Below are 19529 nucleotides of genomic sequence, written 5' to 3' on the forward strand. Positions count from 1 at the left end.
GCCAAGTTCAGAATTGGCAGCTTTGCAAAGCTCTCATTAGTAGTGTGATTGTGGACGGAGCTCAAGGGGAAGAAGTGTTTTTATCAGTATGAATGCAGTTCAAAGGAAGCGCTAGTGGTCGGACAGCAGGCCGCATGAGCAAATGTGAGCCGCCTTTTTGTTGATATCTGATGCTTAGAGAGTGAGTTCATGCTGATCATAAGTAGCGATAAGAATCAAAACTTATAAAAACTTGTAAGTGGGTCCAAATGATTTTCATGATGTTTGGTTCTTAAATGTTTGCATTCATGCTGACACTTAAATGACTTTCCTTTTCAGCTGACATCACCCAGGCCCCATAGGATATTAGCTATGAACCTATTACCCTGTGTGAACCTAATATTATTGTGAGTTCAAATCTTCCTGGGAAGTTCGTATATGAGTTGAGAGGTTGTGTTTACGACTTCAGGTGCGTTCAAGTCACTCGTCGGAGAAACTCTTGGTGGAGAAACTCTTGTTGGCAAGCACAGAGGTAAGATGTTTCTTGTAGTTGGTCACCAGGTTTGCACAGATCTCAGGAGGGATTTTGGTCCACTCCGCTTTACAGATCCTCTCTAAATCCTTAAGGTTTCTTGGCTGTCACTTGGCAACTCAAAGTTTCAGCTCACACCACAGATTTTCTATAGAATTATGGTCTGGAGACTGGCTAGGCCACTCCACGACCTTAATGTGCTTCTTCTTGAGCCACTCCTTTGTTTCCTTGGTGGTATTTTGGGTCATTGTCATGCTGGAAGACCCATCCACGACCCATCTTCAGTGCTCTGGCTTAGAGAAGGAGGTTCTCATCCAGAATTTTAGAGTGCATGGCCCCGTCCATGGGCCCCTCAATGCGGTGAAGTCATCCTGTACCCTTAGCAGAGAAACAGCCCCAAAGCATAATGTTTCCACCTCCATGCTTGACTGTAGGGATGGTGTTTTTGGGGTCACAGTCAGCATTTCTCTCCCTCCAAACACAGCGAGTCGAGTTGATGCCAAAGAGCTCAATTTTGGTCTCATGTGACCACAGCACTTTCCCCCAGTCCTTCTCTGAATCATTTAGATGTTCAGATGGGCCTGTACATGTGCCTTCTTGAGCTGGGGGAACACTGCATGATTTCAATCCATTGTGACAAAGTATGTTACTAATGGTTTGCTTGGTGACTGTGGTCCCAACTGCCTTGAAATCCTTAACAAGCTCCTCCTGTGAAGTTCTGGGCTGATCCCTCACCTTGCTTATGACCATCCTTTCCTCATGAGGCGAGATCTTGCATGGAACACCAGACAGAGGGCGATTGATGGTTATTTTACATTTCTTCCATTTCCGAATAATCGCACCAACAGTTGTCTCCTTCTCAACAAGCTTCTTGCTGATGGTCTTGTAGCCCATTCCAGCCTTGTGCAGGTCTACAATCTTTTGTCTGTTCTTTAACGTCTCTTTGGTCTTGCCAATGGTGGTGGAGAGGTTGCAATGGAAGATGCAGATTCTGTGGACTGGTTTCTTTTATACACATAAGGAGCTGACTTTAGGAGTACTTTCTTAAAGTGATGGGACTAATCTGTGTTTGACATGGGCATATAACCAATCTGTGGGAGCCAGAATTATTGCTGGTTGGTAGGGGATCAAATACTTTTTTGACTCACTGAAATGCAAATCAATTTATAACCTTTATATAATGTATTTTTCTGGATTTTTTTGATTGATATTCTGTCTATCAGTTAAAATAAACCGACCATAAAAATGATAGACCCTTAATTTCTTTCTAAGTGGTAAACTTACAAAATCAATAGGGGATCAAATAATTATTTTCTCCATTGTACATATTATATTATTATATTACAATGCTATTACATTTTGTGCAGGGAATTAGCTTATTTTGTTGTACATAAGCCTGCCAATGTCACTGCTAAATACCTATATTTAATGTGTTATTCCGCCATGTTTCTCACTGACACTTCCCCAACTCGTAAAGATCGGGGCTTAAACAAAATCCAGAGCTTCCCACTTGTATTTACGACTTTGTGGTGGCGTTCATGTGCGTTCAACGCAAAAATACGATCTTTTCAACATGACTTGAGTGCACCATTAGCTTTTAGTCATTGTTTTTGGTTGCTTTTAAAGGTAATGCAGCCTTTCTAAAAACCGTACCAATAGTTGAATAATTGAATGCTGATTAATGTAATGAAGATTACAGCAATAATTGCAGCAGTTCGATTCCTCCTGTAGATTTTATTTAGAGGAGGAAGAAGATGTTTTGCCTTTATTTTGGTAGTGTTCTTTTGTTGTTTCGTATGCAGTAATTTTGGGCAGTTGGTTGTGCAGGTTTAACTCTTTCTGCATGTAAAATGTATAATGTAAATGTGTTTATTAACTCTAAGAAAAGTCAGTTATAATAGAGTTAAACTGTGTCAGAAAAAATTAATCTTAATTGACCGTTCGCAAAGACCCGCCCCTTTTAGTTACTGTTGCTATGTCTGACAAGCCGTGCCGATCTCTCTCCACACATCATGTTCTCACGCAGTGAAAAGTACATCGCGGAGCAAAGAGGACACTGACAACGCGTCAACAGACAAGACAGAGCAGGTTACTTTTCATATGAAGAAAAGTCTCAAATTTCAAATTTTGTCATTTTTAAAGAAATTTAAACAATAAATACCATTGTGTGGCTCTCTAATGTGTCGTGACAGGTCGCCTGTAGCACCTTAGTTCAAGCGGCTCGAGAACCGATCATCTCTTCCTACTAGTTCATTTATAGCATCAAATAAACATGAATGAACATCATGAGGAATGTTGTTTTAATCACTTAAAGACATCAGTTAAGACAACACCATTTTTTCAAGTTCAAGTCCCACCTACATTAATCTGCTAACTCTCCTGACTGCTTTGTCGGACAAAATGGCGGATTTGGCATTATGATTGGTTAGATCGCCTGTCAATCAAACTCCTGGCGAAGGGTCAATTATGTTAGATAACACTTAAACAAAACATGGTCAGGTCAAAGTGTCTGAATAATTTTTGGTTCCATATTTTTATCAATTTTACTGGTAGTCCACTGTATGAAGAATTTTTGGGTATAATATGTCACAGTTTACTTTATTTTGCTATCCGCAGTAACATAAATGAACTATAGTGTCCTGCACCCACTAGTAAAAATATATCAAAAATATCAAAAAAGTCTGAATAATTTTTGGTTTGACTGTGTATGTATGTGTGTATATATATATATATAAAACATATACAGTATGTCACAAATGTGAGTACACCCCATTTTAGTATATCTTCTCAAGGGACAATACTATAGAAATGAAACTTGGATATATTTTAGAGTAGTCAATGTGCTGCTTGTATAGCAGTATGGATTTACTGTCCTCTGAAAATAACTCAATATACAGCCATTATTGTCAAAATAGCTGGCAACAAATGTGAGTACACCCTAAGTGATAACAGCTGTATGTTATTTAACCATGCAAAGCCACATGCCCTATTCATCATGTTCATGTTTTTGTCTGCTTGACAGGACCATACAAATGTGTGGATCTTGGATTAGAGCAGTTAAAATTTGGTGCTTTGAGTACAATTCTCTCATACTGATCACTGGATGTTCAACATGGCACCTCATGGCCAAGAACTCTCTGAGGATTTGAGAATTAGAATTGTTGCTCTCCACAAAGATGGCCTAGGCTATAAGAAGATTGATAACACCATGAAACTGAGTTACAGCACAGTGGCCAGGGTCATAGAGAGAGGTTTTCCAAGATGGGTTCCACTTGGAACAGGCCAAAGAAGTTGAACCAAAGAAGTTGAGTCCTCGTGCTGTGCATCAGGTGCAGAAGCTGGCTTCAAAAAACAGATGCATGAGTGCTGCCAGCATTGCTTTAGAGGTTGCAGAAGCGAAAGGTCAGCTTGTCAGTGCTCACGCCATACGCCGCACACTGCAACAAGTCGGTTTGCATGGCCGTCGTCCCAGAAGGAAGCCTCTTCTGAAGCTGGCTCACAAGAAAGCCCGCAAACAGTTTGCTGAAGACCACCTGTCCAAGAGCATGAATTACTGGAGCCATGTCCTGTGGTCTGATGAGACTAAGATAAACTTGTTTGACTCAGATGGTGTCCAGCATGTGTGGCGACAAAAAAAAGAAAATTGTGTCTTGCCTACAGACAAGCATGGTGGTGGTAGCATCATGGTCTGGGGCTGCATGATTGCTGCTGGTACTGAGGAGCTCTGCTTCATTAAGGGAAACATGGATTCCAACATGTACTGTGACATTCTGAAGCAGAACATGATGCCCTCCCTTCAGAAACTGGGCTGAACGGCATGATAATGGCCCCAAACACACCGCCAAGATGACAACTGCCTTGCTGAGGAAGCTGAAGGTGAAGGTGATGGAGTGGCCAAGTATGTCTCCAGACCTGAACCCTATTGAGCACCTGTGGGGCATCCTCAAGCGGAAGGTGGAGAAGCGCCATGTGTCTAACATCTAGCAGCTCCATGATGTCATTATGGAGAAGTGGACGAGGATCCCAGCAACAATCTGTGCAGCTCTGGTGAATTCCATGCCCAGGAGGATTAAGGCAGTGCTAAATAACAGTGGTGCTCACACAAAATATTGACACTTTGGACACAGTTTCGACATGTTCACTTAGGGTGTACTCACTTTTGTTGCCAGTTATTTAGACAATAATGGCTGTATGTTGAGTTATTTTCAGAGGACAGTAAATCTGTACTGCTATACATTGTCTACTCTAAAGTATATCCAATTTTCATTTCTATAGTATTGTCCCTTGAGAACATATAACAAATGGTTGCTGAAATGTGAGGGGTGTACTATATATATACAGTGCACAGCATAAATAATTACACCCCCTCTGAAACTTCTGAAAGTCAGCAATTACTCAATTACTTAGAAGACATGTTAGGGTTCTTTAGAGATATAATGTTCCAGCAAGTCCGCTTAATCACTTACCAATGTTGTGTAGCAAAAATGAGTACACCCTCCTAAAAGTTACTAAATAAAACAAAATAAAAAATTTCTGGTGTAAGTTTAAGGCAATGTTTGATTAACAGGTAAGTATGTTGAACCAAAACATTTAAAAAGAAGTAATTTCTTGACAATTAAAAGTGTTATATAGCCCACTGAATCATTCTCAGACTTAATGCTGACCACAATGGAAGCACTTGGGAGAGAACTGTCAGGAGACTTATTTCTTAGCACAAAAGAGGACAGTGGTACAAGAGGATTACCAAATCATTGTTTTAAGTGTGAAAATATAGCAAAAGTAACACAGAAATTCAAAAACAATGGACTTGAGACAAGGCCCCTGAAATAATCAGGCCTTCATTTTAAGCTTTCATTTAGTGATGAGGGATTTTTTTGCTAGACAAAGAGCAGGAGAAATACCAAGCAAGTATCTCAGAGCCAGCAAAAGTGATAAAAAGAGTGACTGTTTATCTCACAGAGTAAGATGCAGCCTGCAGAAATGACATGCATGGTTGTTGTTCTCACTGGAACTACCTACTGTAGCCAAAGCACAATAAAGTCAGTTAGCCATTTCCAAAGCCCATATTTACAAAATATAGATTCTGGGAATCAATACTCTGGTCTCATGAGACCAAATCAATCATTTTGGATCTAACAGCATCCAAAATGTTATGGTGTTGCTAGAGGAGGAGTACAGTGAGAAGTGCCTGGTTCCCACAGTAAAGTTCAGTGGTAGTAAAGCTCTTATATACGGGATGTATGAGTGCTGAAGGTGTGAGGGAGTTGTGCTTTATCAATGCTGTCATGAATTCACACACCACTGTGCAATTTAATACACAAACTTGAAACAGAAGATGTTACCCTTTCCTCATTCTCTGCATTGTTGGGCATTTTTTCAACATGACAATGAGGATATGCATTCTCCCAAGGTGAAAAACCTTCTGTGGACATGCATTGCACTCAATCTTAACACTCTTGAGGGGGATTCTGTAGAGACAAGTTGAGTAACACTCCCCATTAAATATCAGGGCATTTAAGGAGCTCATCATCCAGGAGTTAAACAGGACAGATGTGACAATTTGTCATGAACTTGTACACTCCGTGCCAAGAAGGGTCAGAGCAGTATATTCAAAATTATGGAGGGCATACTAAGTATTAGAATATTATACATTTGTTGAATTAAATCTAGGGTGTACTCATTTCTGCAATCCTTAATTTAAACAAAATTGGCTAATTTACTTATTTTATGGCTATTAATTACATATATTTCTCAGTTTTTATTATGTAAATGTTTAATACATTTTAGTTTTGCCATCTTTCCAAGAATTGTATTAGTGATCATAAAGAAAATGCATATTTTGTATTTGTTCAGAGGGGTTGTACTCATTTATGTATGTATATATATATATATATATATATATAAAATTTTGTATTCATGATTTACTTCATGTCGTTCCAATTCTGTATTTCTTTCTTCAGTGAAATGTAACAGAAGATATTTTGAGAAATTTCTGTTTTTTTTTTGTTGTTGTTTGTTTTTGTTTTTGTCCATACAATGGAAGTCAGTGGGATTTAGTGCTGTTTGGTTCCCAACCAAACAATATTTCTTCAAAATATCTTCTGTGCTCTGCAGAAGAAAGTAAGTCATACAGGTTTGGAACAACATGAGGGCGAGTAAATGATGACAGAATTTATATTTTTTGGGTGGAGTATGCCTTTAATGTCAACCACAGACTCTGACTTGTCCCTCAGTTGGTAAAGACAAACAGGAAAATGTATTTACAGTAATACACCTACGATGGAACATGATCTGTCTGACCTGAGCAAAGTTTATAGCACCACGTCACGCCAGCTGCTCCGAGCTCACACAAACAGAGCCAAAGCATCCATCTGCTCAATCACCATGATGCAGTGGTGTGACGTCGACTCATGCTTCACAGGTGCAAACACAAATCAGGCTCATGGACTCTTTCCCAGTGAACCCTGCTGCACAGCGCCAACATGTGAATGCGATTTTGTTTTGGATGATGAGGAGCAGATAGTTGTTTTTTTATCTTTTTGCACACTTCTAAGGAATGCTTCTTGCCTAAATTACTTTTACTGTAATTTAGGTGAGCGCGCTCATAATAGAAGCGCATGTGGTGCAGCACGCTCGTTTTTCCGTGCGCGCCTATGCCGCAGCGAGATGAAAACATCTCAACTTTTCAGAATGCCGCAAGCGCACCGCAGGTCATGTGACAAGGACCAACCGATGAGCTTCGGCCTTTCCTTAACAACATCGAAAGCTCAGCTGATCATAGCTGTACAGGGTGGGTTTTTATTTCTCATCTCCATAAATATATCTAGTAGTAGAGCTAATGCAAGGACTAGAAATCAATTTTTCTTTTGCTGAAACTTCCTCGTCATCGTGGAGAGCGCAGCTCATGGTTGCATAGCAGTGACAGACGCCACGGGAGCAAAAACGCTTTGGAAAGGAGAAAGCGGTGCGGCCGTTTATGTGACGCGATATGTGAAAGCCAGTTCGTTGGAAAGGATACCTCAAATAAAAAAGAAAAAAAAAATACTTCCATAATGGTAACAAATTATGTTAGCCTAATTTGCATATCCATTCTGATAGGCCAGTGTGCGCATCAGAAAACTGTTCATAAAGAGGTTCTGCTTCTCAATTCTTGCCAAAACTACTGCAAAATGTTTAATTCATTCATTTTATTTTAAAATAATAGTAACACTTTACAATAAGGTTCTATTTTTGTTCATTTAATTAACATGAACTAACAATGGAAAAATACTTCTAAAGCATTTATAAATCTTAATCTGTAAATATTTTTACCTTAACAAAGATTATTAAATAGTGTAACATGTATTAATCGTTGTTAGTTAATGCATTACCTAATGGGATGTTGTAAAGTGTTACCAATACATTTACATTTATTTTAATACATTTTAAACTATTAAAATGTATTACAATTGAATACATTTAAATTATAAAATTAAAATTTAAATAGATGTATACATCTGCATATTAGTAAAAAAACTGATTTAAACAACAGTCAATTTGATCACTTTAGTTTGTTGCATTTATTTAGCATTTCCAAGGATGTTCAGTGTCCCTCCTCTGAAGGATTACAACTGGGAATGATGCGCAGTTATCAGTGATGCAGAAATGAGCGTAACAGATGGCTTTCATTATTTTCAGTATCCTCTTTTGCTCTCCTCTTCTCTCTGAAACTTTGACCACTCTGTTTCTTCTGCCTTCCAGACTGTTTGATAACTCCAACGAGGGCTTCAGGAACTGGGAGTTCATGACAGTGCATTGCTGGGGGGAAAGAGCGGAGGGCGCGTGGACCCTGGAGATATCTGACTCGCCCTCTCAGCTGCGTAACCCGGAGGTGTTGGGTAAGGAATGAATGGAGGAATGAAGTTCAGACTGAATATGCTTCCAGTGCATACAACCTAAAGCCAATGTGGTGCGATGCTAGTCGTGTTCAGTCTAGACATGGTGTAATCCTAAAACATATGACTCTATTCCCAAATTCTAATTCTAATTCCCAGAGCCTAATTCTAATGTTGTGTTTGTTTAGATATGAAGCTGATTGCCCCTACGGTACTAGTTTGCTTTCATACTATGTTGTAACAAATGTAGCTGTTGCTCATTGTTAATGTTAGTTAAGTAACATTAACAAAGACAAATATTAACAATAACATTAACTAACGTGACACCTTAATGTAAAGTGTTACCTATTGTTCTTTATAATTCTTTTGAAACATTTGTTTACTTTATACTATATTTTTTTGTTTGTTGCTTTATTGTATTTAAACGTTTAGTTCTTTTTGTTATAAGAAAAAAGTTATTAAAGCTGTTATAGTTTGACAAGTAGTACATTATATAGTTATTAAACAAGTAGTACATTTTTATTTTTATTTATTTTATTTTTTATTTTATTTTATATATATTTTTTTTTTTTATTTTACAAATAATTTGGCTCTCAGTACTACATGCAGTTATTATTTTATTATTTTATTTTATTTTACATATCATTTTGGCTCTCAGTACTAGATGCAGATTTTATTTTATTTTACAAATAATTTGGCTCTCAGTACTACATGCAGTTATTTTATTATTTTATTTTATTTTATTTTACAAATCATTTTGGCTCTCAGTACTAGATACAGATTTTATTTTATTATTTTATTTTATTTTATTTTACAAATCATTTTGGCTCTCAGTACTACATGCAGTTATTTTTATTTATTTTATTTTTTATTTTATTTTATATTTTTTAATTTATTTTATTTTACAAATCATTTTGGCTCTCAGTACTAGATGCAGTTTTTATTTTTTTATTTTTTTTATTTTACAAATAATTTGGCTCTCAGTACTACATGCAGTTATTATTTTATTTTATTATTTTATTTTATTTTACATATCATTTTGGCTCTCAGTACTAGATGCAGATTTTATTTTATTTTACAAATAATTTGGCTCTCAGTATTTTATTTTATTTTATTTTATTTTATTTTATTTTATTTTATTATTTTATTTTATTTTATTTTATTTTATTTTATTTTATTTTGGCTCTCAGTACTAGATGCAGTAATTGTAGCATCATGTTTTGCAAAAAAGAACCAATACAATGTATATCATTTTACATTAGTTATGTTCTTTAAACCTAGGGCAGCTGATTTCTTAGGCAGCATCCTAATGGAAATGAAAACTCATCAGTCCCAGATGGATTTTTGTCCATGTTTTTCTACACCAATTTCTTTCTTTCTTTTTTTTTTTTTTTTTTTTTTTTTTTGCTTATGTTTCTAATTTAAATGAATGACATTTTTGCTAATTGCAAACTTACTTTGAGACCTGCTGCAGATTAAAGTTGTTCTTTCTTTCTTCTGGTTTCTCTTCAGGATTGATGTGATTCATTGCAATGCATAACACAACTTTCTTTGTCTGACTTCATTGCTTCGTCTCTTGCTCTTTCTTCTCTCTCAGGTAAGCTGAAGGAGTGGACACTAATCCTGCACGGCACGTCTGAACACCCCTACCAAACCCAGGGTTCCCACCACTCTCGCTCCAGGATGCTGGAAATTCCCACAGCAGGCAAGGAGCTGAAAAACCCAGATTCTGTGCCAGGAGCCCCTGAGCATGAAGAGGAGGAAGAGGAGGAATATAATGGTACTCTCAGTAATACCTAGACAAGTTAAAAAGTTTGGGGTCGGTAAGATTTTTTTGTTTTTAATCTTCTGCTCACCAAGGCTGCATTTATTTGATCAAAAAGACAGTAAAAACTGTGAAATATTATTGCAATTTAAAATAACTGTGTTCAATTGCATTTTTAAAATGTAAAATATTCATGTGATGCAAAGCTGAATTTTCAGCATCATTATTCCAGTCTTCAGTGTCACATGACCCTTCAGAAATCATTCTAATAAGATGATTTGCTGCTCAAGAAACATCTATTATTATTATCAATGTTAAAATCAGTTGTGCTGCTTCATATTTTAGTGGAAACTGTGATGCATCTTTTCAAGATTATTTGATCAATAGAAAGTTCAAAAGAACAGCATTTATTTCAAATAGAAATCTTTTGTAAAATTTATAAATGTCTTTACTGTCACTTTTGATCAATTTAATACATCCGTGTTAAATAAAAGTTTTTTTTTTATATATAAAAAAAAAACGTACTGACCACAAACTTTTGGACGGTAGTGTATATATAATCATTTATTATTAACTCCAAAACCCATTCAAAAAATGGAAAAACATGCAAAAGGGGCAGGTGATGAACAAGAAACATGTAATCATGTAAATGCAGAACATTTTGTTTACTAATGGACTGAAAAGAAGTTGAAAGTTAATAATAAAAACAAAACGACAGCTATTAATAACAAATATAAGTTACATGAAATATATTTGTTACTATATTATTACTGAAGCAACAAATAAGAAGTTAAAAAACCCAAACACGATTAGATTTTCATTTGACTTGGTTTTAATAAATAGTATGACCATATTAATATGTATTATATATAAATATGATGGTACTTGTTGCTTTTTGATAGTGTAAGATACCTAGAAACCATGTAAACAGAACTGAAACATGACAGAACATTAGACTTAAAAAAGCAAAGCAAAGAAATTGTCTATGCTTTTATCTTATGTGATATAGTGCAAAATGAACAATTCCTAGTCCAAAAATTATTGTCTATATCAACCTAATGAGCTTTATTGTTATAATAAATCTGGAATTGTTGACTCTGTGACAACTTGCTTATGTTTCTCATTTGTAAGTTGTATGGAATAAAAGAATCTGTTAAATGAATAAATGCAAATGTTATCTAGTATATTTATGAATCAGATTTATGGCGTTGCTTGTTTTTCATTATATTTCAGGTCCGTGTCATCATGAATGTGGAGATCAGGGCTGTGATGGGCCCGACGCTGATCATTGCCTCAACTGCATCCACTTCAGTCTGGGCAGCCTCAAATCTGGCAGGTAAAGGGGACGCCTAGAAAGAGGACAATTATATATAAACTCTGTTTCAGTTTAGTGTTATAGATAGTTGTGGGCGGTAAGTCAAAAGTCATGGTATTTTTTTATACGTTTCCCACTTAAGACATCTACTTTATAAAGGTACTTTATTAATGTACCTTTTTGTCAACTATATATTTAGAGAATATACAGTAGATTTATGCTCCCCTAATTTTTCTATATCTCTTGTCCTTCTCGTAGGACATGTGTTAGTCACTGTCCACTGGGCTACTTTGAGGACGTAGACGCCCGTAGATGTCGCCGCTGTAACAGAGGCTGTGAGAAATGTGTCGGTCGTGGACCGAACGAGTGCAGATCTTGCCGGAGAGGTCTTTATTTCTACTCGAAGGAGAGCGTCTGTGTGGAAACCTGTCCCACCGGCTGCTTCCATGACGAGGGTGAGTCCAACAAAGATGGGACGCCCATTGTTGCATTGCACTTATGTGTTTATTGAACTCAACTTTCTGAATTACCATATTTGTCCAGTAAATTAGGTGTCGGATATGCTTTGAAAACTTAAAAAAAAGAGTCATTTACATGTTTCTGACTAATTTTGCATTTGCATATGGGTTGTTGCGGGTTTATTGTCCCTTGTTGTTTCCATCTTGTTGATAACAGATTCTGGGATGGAGATGAGCAGTAGTTATCTCCACAAATCAGCTTGTTGATTGAGCGTCTTTCACAGTCCGCCTGTGATGCGTATGAGGATGATAAAAGCCAGCAAAGACTTGGTTTATCACTGTTTGTGCACGCTGGCCTCAGCTGTTGAACACATGCGGAGCCGTGCATGTGGAACAGATGTTGATGGGATATGTGTTTAGTGGCAGCATGAATGGATGAAACTTGCACATACCCAAGTATGAATTGCATCCAGATGCACTGATTTCATGTCATTCAGTGCACATGTATTCTGTTCATTTTGTACCTGAATAAATCATTGATGTTTCAGTGTGTGATACATGTGATTGTGATTGACACCATCTTTAATAACACCCAGTATATTTGCCGCTTTAATGTGCCATCTGTGCAGGGTAAAACTGCTTTGAATACGCAAATTTAAAGGTGCAGTAAGCCATTTCTGAGAACTGCTGTTGAAAGTGGATTGGACCAAGCAGCACAACACACTTGTAGCCACTCAGCAGTAGGGGGCGTGTTCACACATTATGGGGCAGGAGAGAGAGTGAGCCAGTCAGCAGTATGGGGCGTGTCCACTCATTATGGGGGAGGGGCGAGAGTGAGCCAGTCAGCAGTAGGGGGCGTGTCCACTCATTATGGGGGAGGGGAGAGAATGAGCCAGTCAGCAGTAGGGAGCGTTAGTAGGCAGTAGGCTCACTCTCTCTCCTGCCCCACTCATTATGGGGCAGGAGAGAGAGTGAGCCAGTCAGCAGTATGGGGCGTGTCCACTCATTATGGGGGAGGGGAGAGAGTGAGCCAATCAGCAGTATGGGGTGTGTTCACTCATCATGGGGGAGGAGAGGGAGTGAGCTAATCAGCAGTACGTGCGTGTCCACTCATGATGGGAAGGAGATAGAGTGAGCCAATCAGCAGTAGGGGGCGTGTCCACTCATGGGGAGGAGAGAGAGTGAGCAAGAGGGAGATTCGAAGACTGTAGAAAGAAAGATGGCTGAGAGACATTACAAAAGAGAAAAGGTCAGAGGAATAGTGTTGAAAGATGCACATGTTGAAAGAAGTGTTATGATCAGACAAGAGCTTTAGGACCCACGTTAATATTAGAAAAGCTTTCCAACGCTGGAGAGACATTAGAGAGTGGAAAGCCTAAAAGCGGATGATTGTGTTGTTTATAACATCGTTTTGCTATGTTTCACAGAAACAAGATATGCTGTTGTTGTAATGTTAGCTATAGTAACAGGACAGTTTTGAGCAGGACTGAGTAGCAAAACATCCTGCAGCATGATTGGATTTAATAGGGGAAACTATTGAATGATTATCTGTTTAAATTAAAAGCAGTGATCCTTACAACTCACCAAAGAACTAGTGGTCTGTGAACATTGACATTGGCCAGGAATTGGGTTTCCTGACATTTATATATTCTGGGGAAACACATAAAGCAAAGCCTGTGAACGTATTATCTGCTAGACAACACTATAAATACAATTTAGGTAGATCTAAATCCAGATGATCACTTGTATTGTTATATATAATCATATTGCCCAGCTCTAAAACTTGTTAAAACACCAAGAAGGCATTTTGGACATAACATTATGACTTTATGTAAAGCTTTCCTGATAATTTACTCACCCCTATGTCATCCAAGATGTTTATGTCTTGCTTTCTTCAGTCGAAAAGAAATTAAAGTTTTTCTCCATATAGTGGACTTCACTGGGGTACAATGGGTTGAAGGTCCAAATTGCAGTTTCAGTGCAGCTTCAAAGGGCTCTACACAATCCCAGATGAGGAATTAGTGTCTTATCTAGCGAAACGATCTGTCATTTTCTAAAAAAGATGAAAAATGTATATACTTTTTAACCACAAATGCTCGTCTTGCACTAGCTCTGCGATTTGCCACACATGACGTAATCATGTTGGAAAGGTCCCGCGTGATGTAGGAGGAAGTACTGATCCAGTTTCTACAAAGTGAATGTGCGCAGACTAAGCCAAACAACGAGCTAAAAGAACTCCACAACAGTGCTAAAAGCTAAAACAACGATGTCAAACTATTTTGAAGTTGGAGGAGAAAATGACATGGAGTTTTTCACCCTACTGCGGTACTTTCCGCCTACGTCATGCGTGACCTTTCCAACGTGATTGCGTAATGCGCGGCACATCGCAGAGCAGTGCAAGATGAGCATTTGTGGGTTTTTTTTTAGAAAATGGCCAATAAAGTCCAGTTTATCTAGTTTCGCTAGATAAGACCCTTATTCCTCGGCCGGGATCATGTAGAGTCCTTTGAAACTGCAATTTGGACCTTCAACCCTTTGGTGTTCCATCACTTCCATGGCCACAGGTGTATAAAATCAAGCACCTAGGCATGCAGACTGCTTCTACAAACATTTGTGAAAGAATGGGTCGCTCTCAGGAGCTCATTGAATTCAAGCGTGGTACCGTGATAGGTTGTCACCTGTGCAATAAGTCCATTCATGAAATTTCCTCACTACTAAATATTTCATGGTCAACTGTTAGTGGTATCATAACAAAGTGGAAGCAATTGGGAACAACAGCAACTCAGCCACGAAGTGGTAGGCCAAGTAAAATCACAGAGCGGGGTCAGCGCATGCTAAGTGTAATGCAAAGCGTCGGATGCAGTGGTGTAAAGCACGCTGTCACTGGACTCTAGAGCAATGGAGACGTGTTCTCTGGAGTGACGAATCACACTTCTCTGTCTGGCAATCCGATGGACGAGTCTGGGTTTGGTGGTTGCCAGGAGAACGGTACTTGCCTGACTGCATTGTACCAAGTGTAAAGTTTGGTGGAGGGGGGATTATGGTGTGGGGTTGTTTTTCAGGGGTTGGGCTTGGCCCCTTAGTTCCAGTGAAAGGAACTCTTAATGCTTCAGCATACCAAGACATTTTGGACAATTTCATGCTCCCAACTTTGTGGGAACAGTGCACAAAGCAAGGTCCATGGATGAGCATGTTTGGCATGGATGAGCGAGTTTGGTGTGGAGGAACTTGACTGGCCTGCACAGAGTCCTGACCTCAACCCGATAGAACACCTTTGGGATGAATTAGAGCAAAGACTGCAAGCCAGGCCTTCTCGCCAACATCACTGCCTGACCTCACAAATGCGCTTCTAGAAGAATGGTCACAAATTCCCATAAACACACTCCTAAACCTTGTGGAAAGCCTTCCCAGAAGAGATAAAGCTGTAATAGCTGCAAAGGGTGGGCCAACTCTATATTAAACCCTACGGATTAAGAATGGGATGTTATTAAAGTTCATGTGCACGTAAAGGCAGGCGTCCCAAAACTTTTGGCAATATAGTGTATATTGTTATTGTGAAATAAGAATTTGGTCATATTGCCCACCCCTACTCCATAACATGAACAGTACGCTAGTATGTCTGTCTTTGATTGTCTATGTGATTTTTCTGTGTTTTTTCCTTTCCAGGCCAGAGACGTTGCCTGAAGTGCCATGAGAACTGTTTGAAATGCTTGAGAGATGCAGACAGATGCACTGCCTGTAAGGATGGCTTCAGGTAATACAAATAAAAATCAGAGCTATTCTTGTTTACAATGTTCACTGAAAAAAAAAAATCTTAATCAACATTTGCATAAAACAACTTGATTAGAAAGAAATGCACAACTTCATGTCCAGTGTTGAACTGCTGCTCTCAGATTGTGGTCTTTTAAAATGCGTCCCAAGAACATTTGATTATTGCTGGATTTGGTGCTGGATTGTTGCTTAATTGAAATGTAAATAAAAGCAAATATTTGTGACTATTAAGCATTTAAAAGCCTCTTGTAACCTATAAACTTTCACTCACAGAAGTGTGACCCCTCTTTGCACTCATTGCACAATATATATTGAGTTATGAATTCTCATGGCATACTGGTGCAGATGAAATAGCGTAAGAAGTGAGGCTTTGGTGTTTTATGTCGGTTTAGGACATCTAGGGTGCATTTGGTCATCTTTATGTATGCTGTCTTTGCTGTGGTTTAGGCGAGCCGTACTAAGACAGACCGGGCTTTAGTTCTTGAAAGGCAGTCTGGTCTTGTGAAGGGTAAAACGCTGCATGCGTTACGCCATGACCTCTCTGCAGCATTTAATCTGTCAGGGTTATATATCGTGATGTGCTGTGTTTTGAAGTGCGGATAGAGACCAAATGCCTGGAGTCTTTTAGATTCACATTCTCTGCGTCACACTTGCTCGAATGATTATTGAAACGGTTCTCTTCCCCTGTCATTTTCAACCACTGACCCACAGTTCCCTTACAAAACAGTTCTTTGAGCCAAGACTAAATCAACCCACTGTGAAGAAGATTGTAGAGTTGTTTTCTCTGACACACATTAAGTCTTGTCTTGGATTCATACTCACTGGTAACTCTGATTTGTTTGAAAATATAATTTACTTCGACACTAGTTTTAGGCTGTGCCACATTTAGAGCACTTTAAAGTTTAAAGGGGCCACATCTACACGTTTGTCACAATTACTTTTTATCTGGAGATAAACAAAGCAATTAACAATCGAATTGACTATTTTTGTTCATGGTACAGTGTGAAATAATGTATTATTTTCTTTAAGGGTTAGTAAAATAATGCATGTTAAAGTGACAAGTAGACTTTTAATTTTCCTAATATTAAAATACATTATTTTTTAAATATATAATGAAAAGTCCACTTTGTTATAATAATAATAACAACATATATATAATAATATTATTTTCGTTTGTTTTGCTCTTGGTGTAAATAGTTTGTAGTTACTGTCTATATGTTTGCTGTTACAATTATAAAATTTTATCTGTCGATTAATTGTCAAACAAATAATAATAATTAATAATTTTAATGTAACTATTTTTGTGCATGTTGGTTACAGTGTGAACTTGGAAATAATGTAACATTGTTTAAGGGTTAGTAAAATAATGCACATGTTGTAAGTAACAAATACTGTTCTTAATATTAAAATATTTTATTGTTTATTTCTATAATATATAATGGAAATTCCACTTATGTTATAATAATAATAATTATTATTACGGTAAGCAGTATTTTTGTACATGTTGGTTACAGTGTCAACTTGGAAATAATTTATTATATACATAAATATACTATTCTAAATATTAAAATACTTTATTATTTATTTCTATAATATACAGTCATGTGAAAAAGAAAGTACACCCCTTTTGAATTCTATGGTTTTACATCAGGACATAAAACATCATCTGGTCTTTAGCAGGTCTTAAAATGAGGTAAATACAACCTCAGATGAACAACAACACATGAGATATTACACCGTGTCATGGTTTATTTAACAAAAAACAAAGTCAGGTGCTGATAATCAAATGTCAGAAAGTGTGATCACCTCTATAAAAGCAGAAGTTTTGTCAGTTTGCTGGTCTGGAGCCTTCAGGTGTGTGTTAACACAATGCCAAGGAGGAACAACTTCAGCTGTGATCTTAGAGAAGCAGTTGTTGCCGCCATTAATCTAGGAAGGGTTATATGGCCATTTCCAAACTATTTGAAGTCCATCATTCTACAGTGAGGAAGACTATTCACAAGTGGAAAACATTTAAGACAGTTGCCAATCTTCCTAGGAGTGGACGTCCCAGCAAATTCACCCCATAGTCAGACCGTGCAATGCTCAGAGAAACTGCAAAACACCCAAGAGCTACATCTCAGACTCTACAGGCCTCAGTTAGCATGTTCAATGATAAAGTTCATGACAGTACAATTAGAAAAAGACTGGACAAGTATGGCTTGTTTGGAAAGGTTGCCAGGAGAAAGCCTCTTCTCTCTAAAAAGAACATGGCAGCACGGCTTAGGTTTGCAAAGTTGCATCTGAACAAACCATAAGAATTCTGGAACAAAGTTCTTTGGACAGACGAGACCAAAGTGGAGATATTTGGCCATAATGCAGAGTGTCACGTTTGGTGAAAACTAAAGACAGCATATCAGCACAAACAACTCATACCAACTGTCCATCATACTTGTGGAGCGGTGAAGACTTTTGGCATGTTTTGCAACCACAGGCCCTGGGCATCTCAGTCATTGAGTCGACCATGAACTCCTCTGTACACCAGAGTTTTCTAGAGTCAAATGTGAGGCGATCTGTCTGACAGCTAAAGCTTGGCCAAACTGGGTCATGCAACAGGACAATGATCACAAGAACACCAGCAAATCTACAAGAGAATGGCTAAAAAAGAAAATAATCAAGGTTTTTCAGTGACCCAGTCAAAGTCCAGACCTCAACCAAATTGAAATGCTGTAACGGGACCTTAAGAGAGCTGTGCACAAACAAATGCCCACAAACCTCAATGAACTGAAGCAACACTGTAAAGAAGAGTGGGCCAAAACTCTTCCAGAACGATGTGAGAGACCTGATAAAGTCATACAGAAAATGATTACTTCAACTTATTGCTATTTAAGTTATTACTAAATTTGGTCCTACAAATAACTGAATCATAGAGTGTACTTAGTTTGTCACACATGGCTTCTCCATTGTGGCCTAGTGTTTGTTAAATAAACCATGACACGGTGTAATATGTCATGTGTTGTTGTTCATCTGAGGTTGTATTTACCTCATTTTAAGACCTGATAAAGACCAGATGATTTTTTATTATGTCCTGATACGTAAAACCATAGAATTCAAATGATATAATTTTACAAAATTACATTTATACATTTTGTTTTGCTCTTGGTGTGAATAGTCTTAATTTGCATAAAAAGTGTTGATATGTAAATGTCGCAGTCACATGTTAATGTTCTGATAATTTTGATATAATTGCTGTTTTTGCTTTCCATGATGAATTGTGATATAAGTTTAATCTTTCTGTCGTCGTCTTCTTTTTTCCTGATTAAAGTCTGGCAGGAATGACCTGCGTTCCAGAGTGTACCAATAGAACTTATTTTAACTTGGAAGAAATGAAGTGCAGCCCTTGCCACATCTCCTGCTCCACATGCACAGGTCATTTTAATTCTATTCTATTCTATTCTATTCTATTCCAATTTTCTGTACTTACTGTAAATATCACAGCCACAAGTAATTTGTCAGCCATTATATTCAGAACAAACACACAATTTTATACAACAAACGATAAACAAAAATTCCTAGTAGTATCATAAAGGTCAATACAGCTACAACCCTGAACAAAAACACACCTGAACAAACTAATCAGGGTCTTCAAAATTAATCAAAAATCACAGACAGGTAAACTGCCACAGACGTTGAGGGCCAGAGTTGAGAAACATTGATTTACATCAGTATACTGTGTCATCATGAGTCTCATTCAGAATCAGTGCAGCTGACTCAAATATAACTCACAGAATATGAAATGAACTCAATGCAAAAGTAGAGGAATGAGATCAGATGTCTTCCCTAACTTGTTTACCAC

At 37.7% G+C, this 19529-nt stretch overlaps 1 protein-coding gene across 2 annotated transcripts in view; it reads left to right on the forward strand.

The window, feature by feature from the left end:
- The window catches only part of pcsk6 (proprotein convertase subtilisin/kexin type 6), a 101496-nt gene that overhangs the window by 67759 nt on the left and 14208 nt on the right, over positions 1 to 19529 (forward strand). For both annotated transcript variants that reach the window (XM_051901547.1, XM_051901546.1), the window contains exons 13-18: positions 8252 to 8388; positions 9983 to 10165; positions 11384 to 11486; positions 11724 to 11920; positions 15590 to 15677; positions 18999 to 19102. In XM_051901547.1, coding sequence (XP_051757507.1) covers positions 8252 to 8388; positions 9983 to 10165; positions 11384 to 11486; positions 11724 to 11920; positions 15590 to 15677; positions 18999 to 19102 — 812 coding nt within the window. The remainder of the gene's footprint in view (positions 1 to 8251; positions 8389 to 9982; positions 10166 to 11383; positions 11487 to 11723; positions 11921 to 15589; positions 15678 to 18998; positions 19103 to 19529) is intronic.

Source organism: Ctenopharyngodon idella, chromosome 7, assembly GCF_019924925.1.
Source record: "Ctenopharyngodon idella isolate HZGC_01 chromosome 7, HZGC01, whole genome shotgun sequence".
NCBI lineage: Eukaryota > Metazoa > Chordata > Actinopteri > Cypriniformes > Xenocyprididae > Ctenopharyngodon > Ctenopharyngodon idella.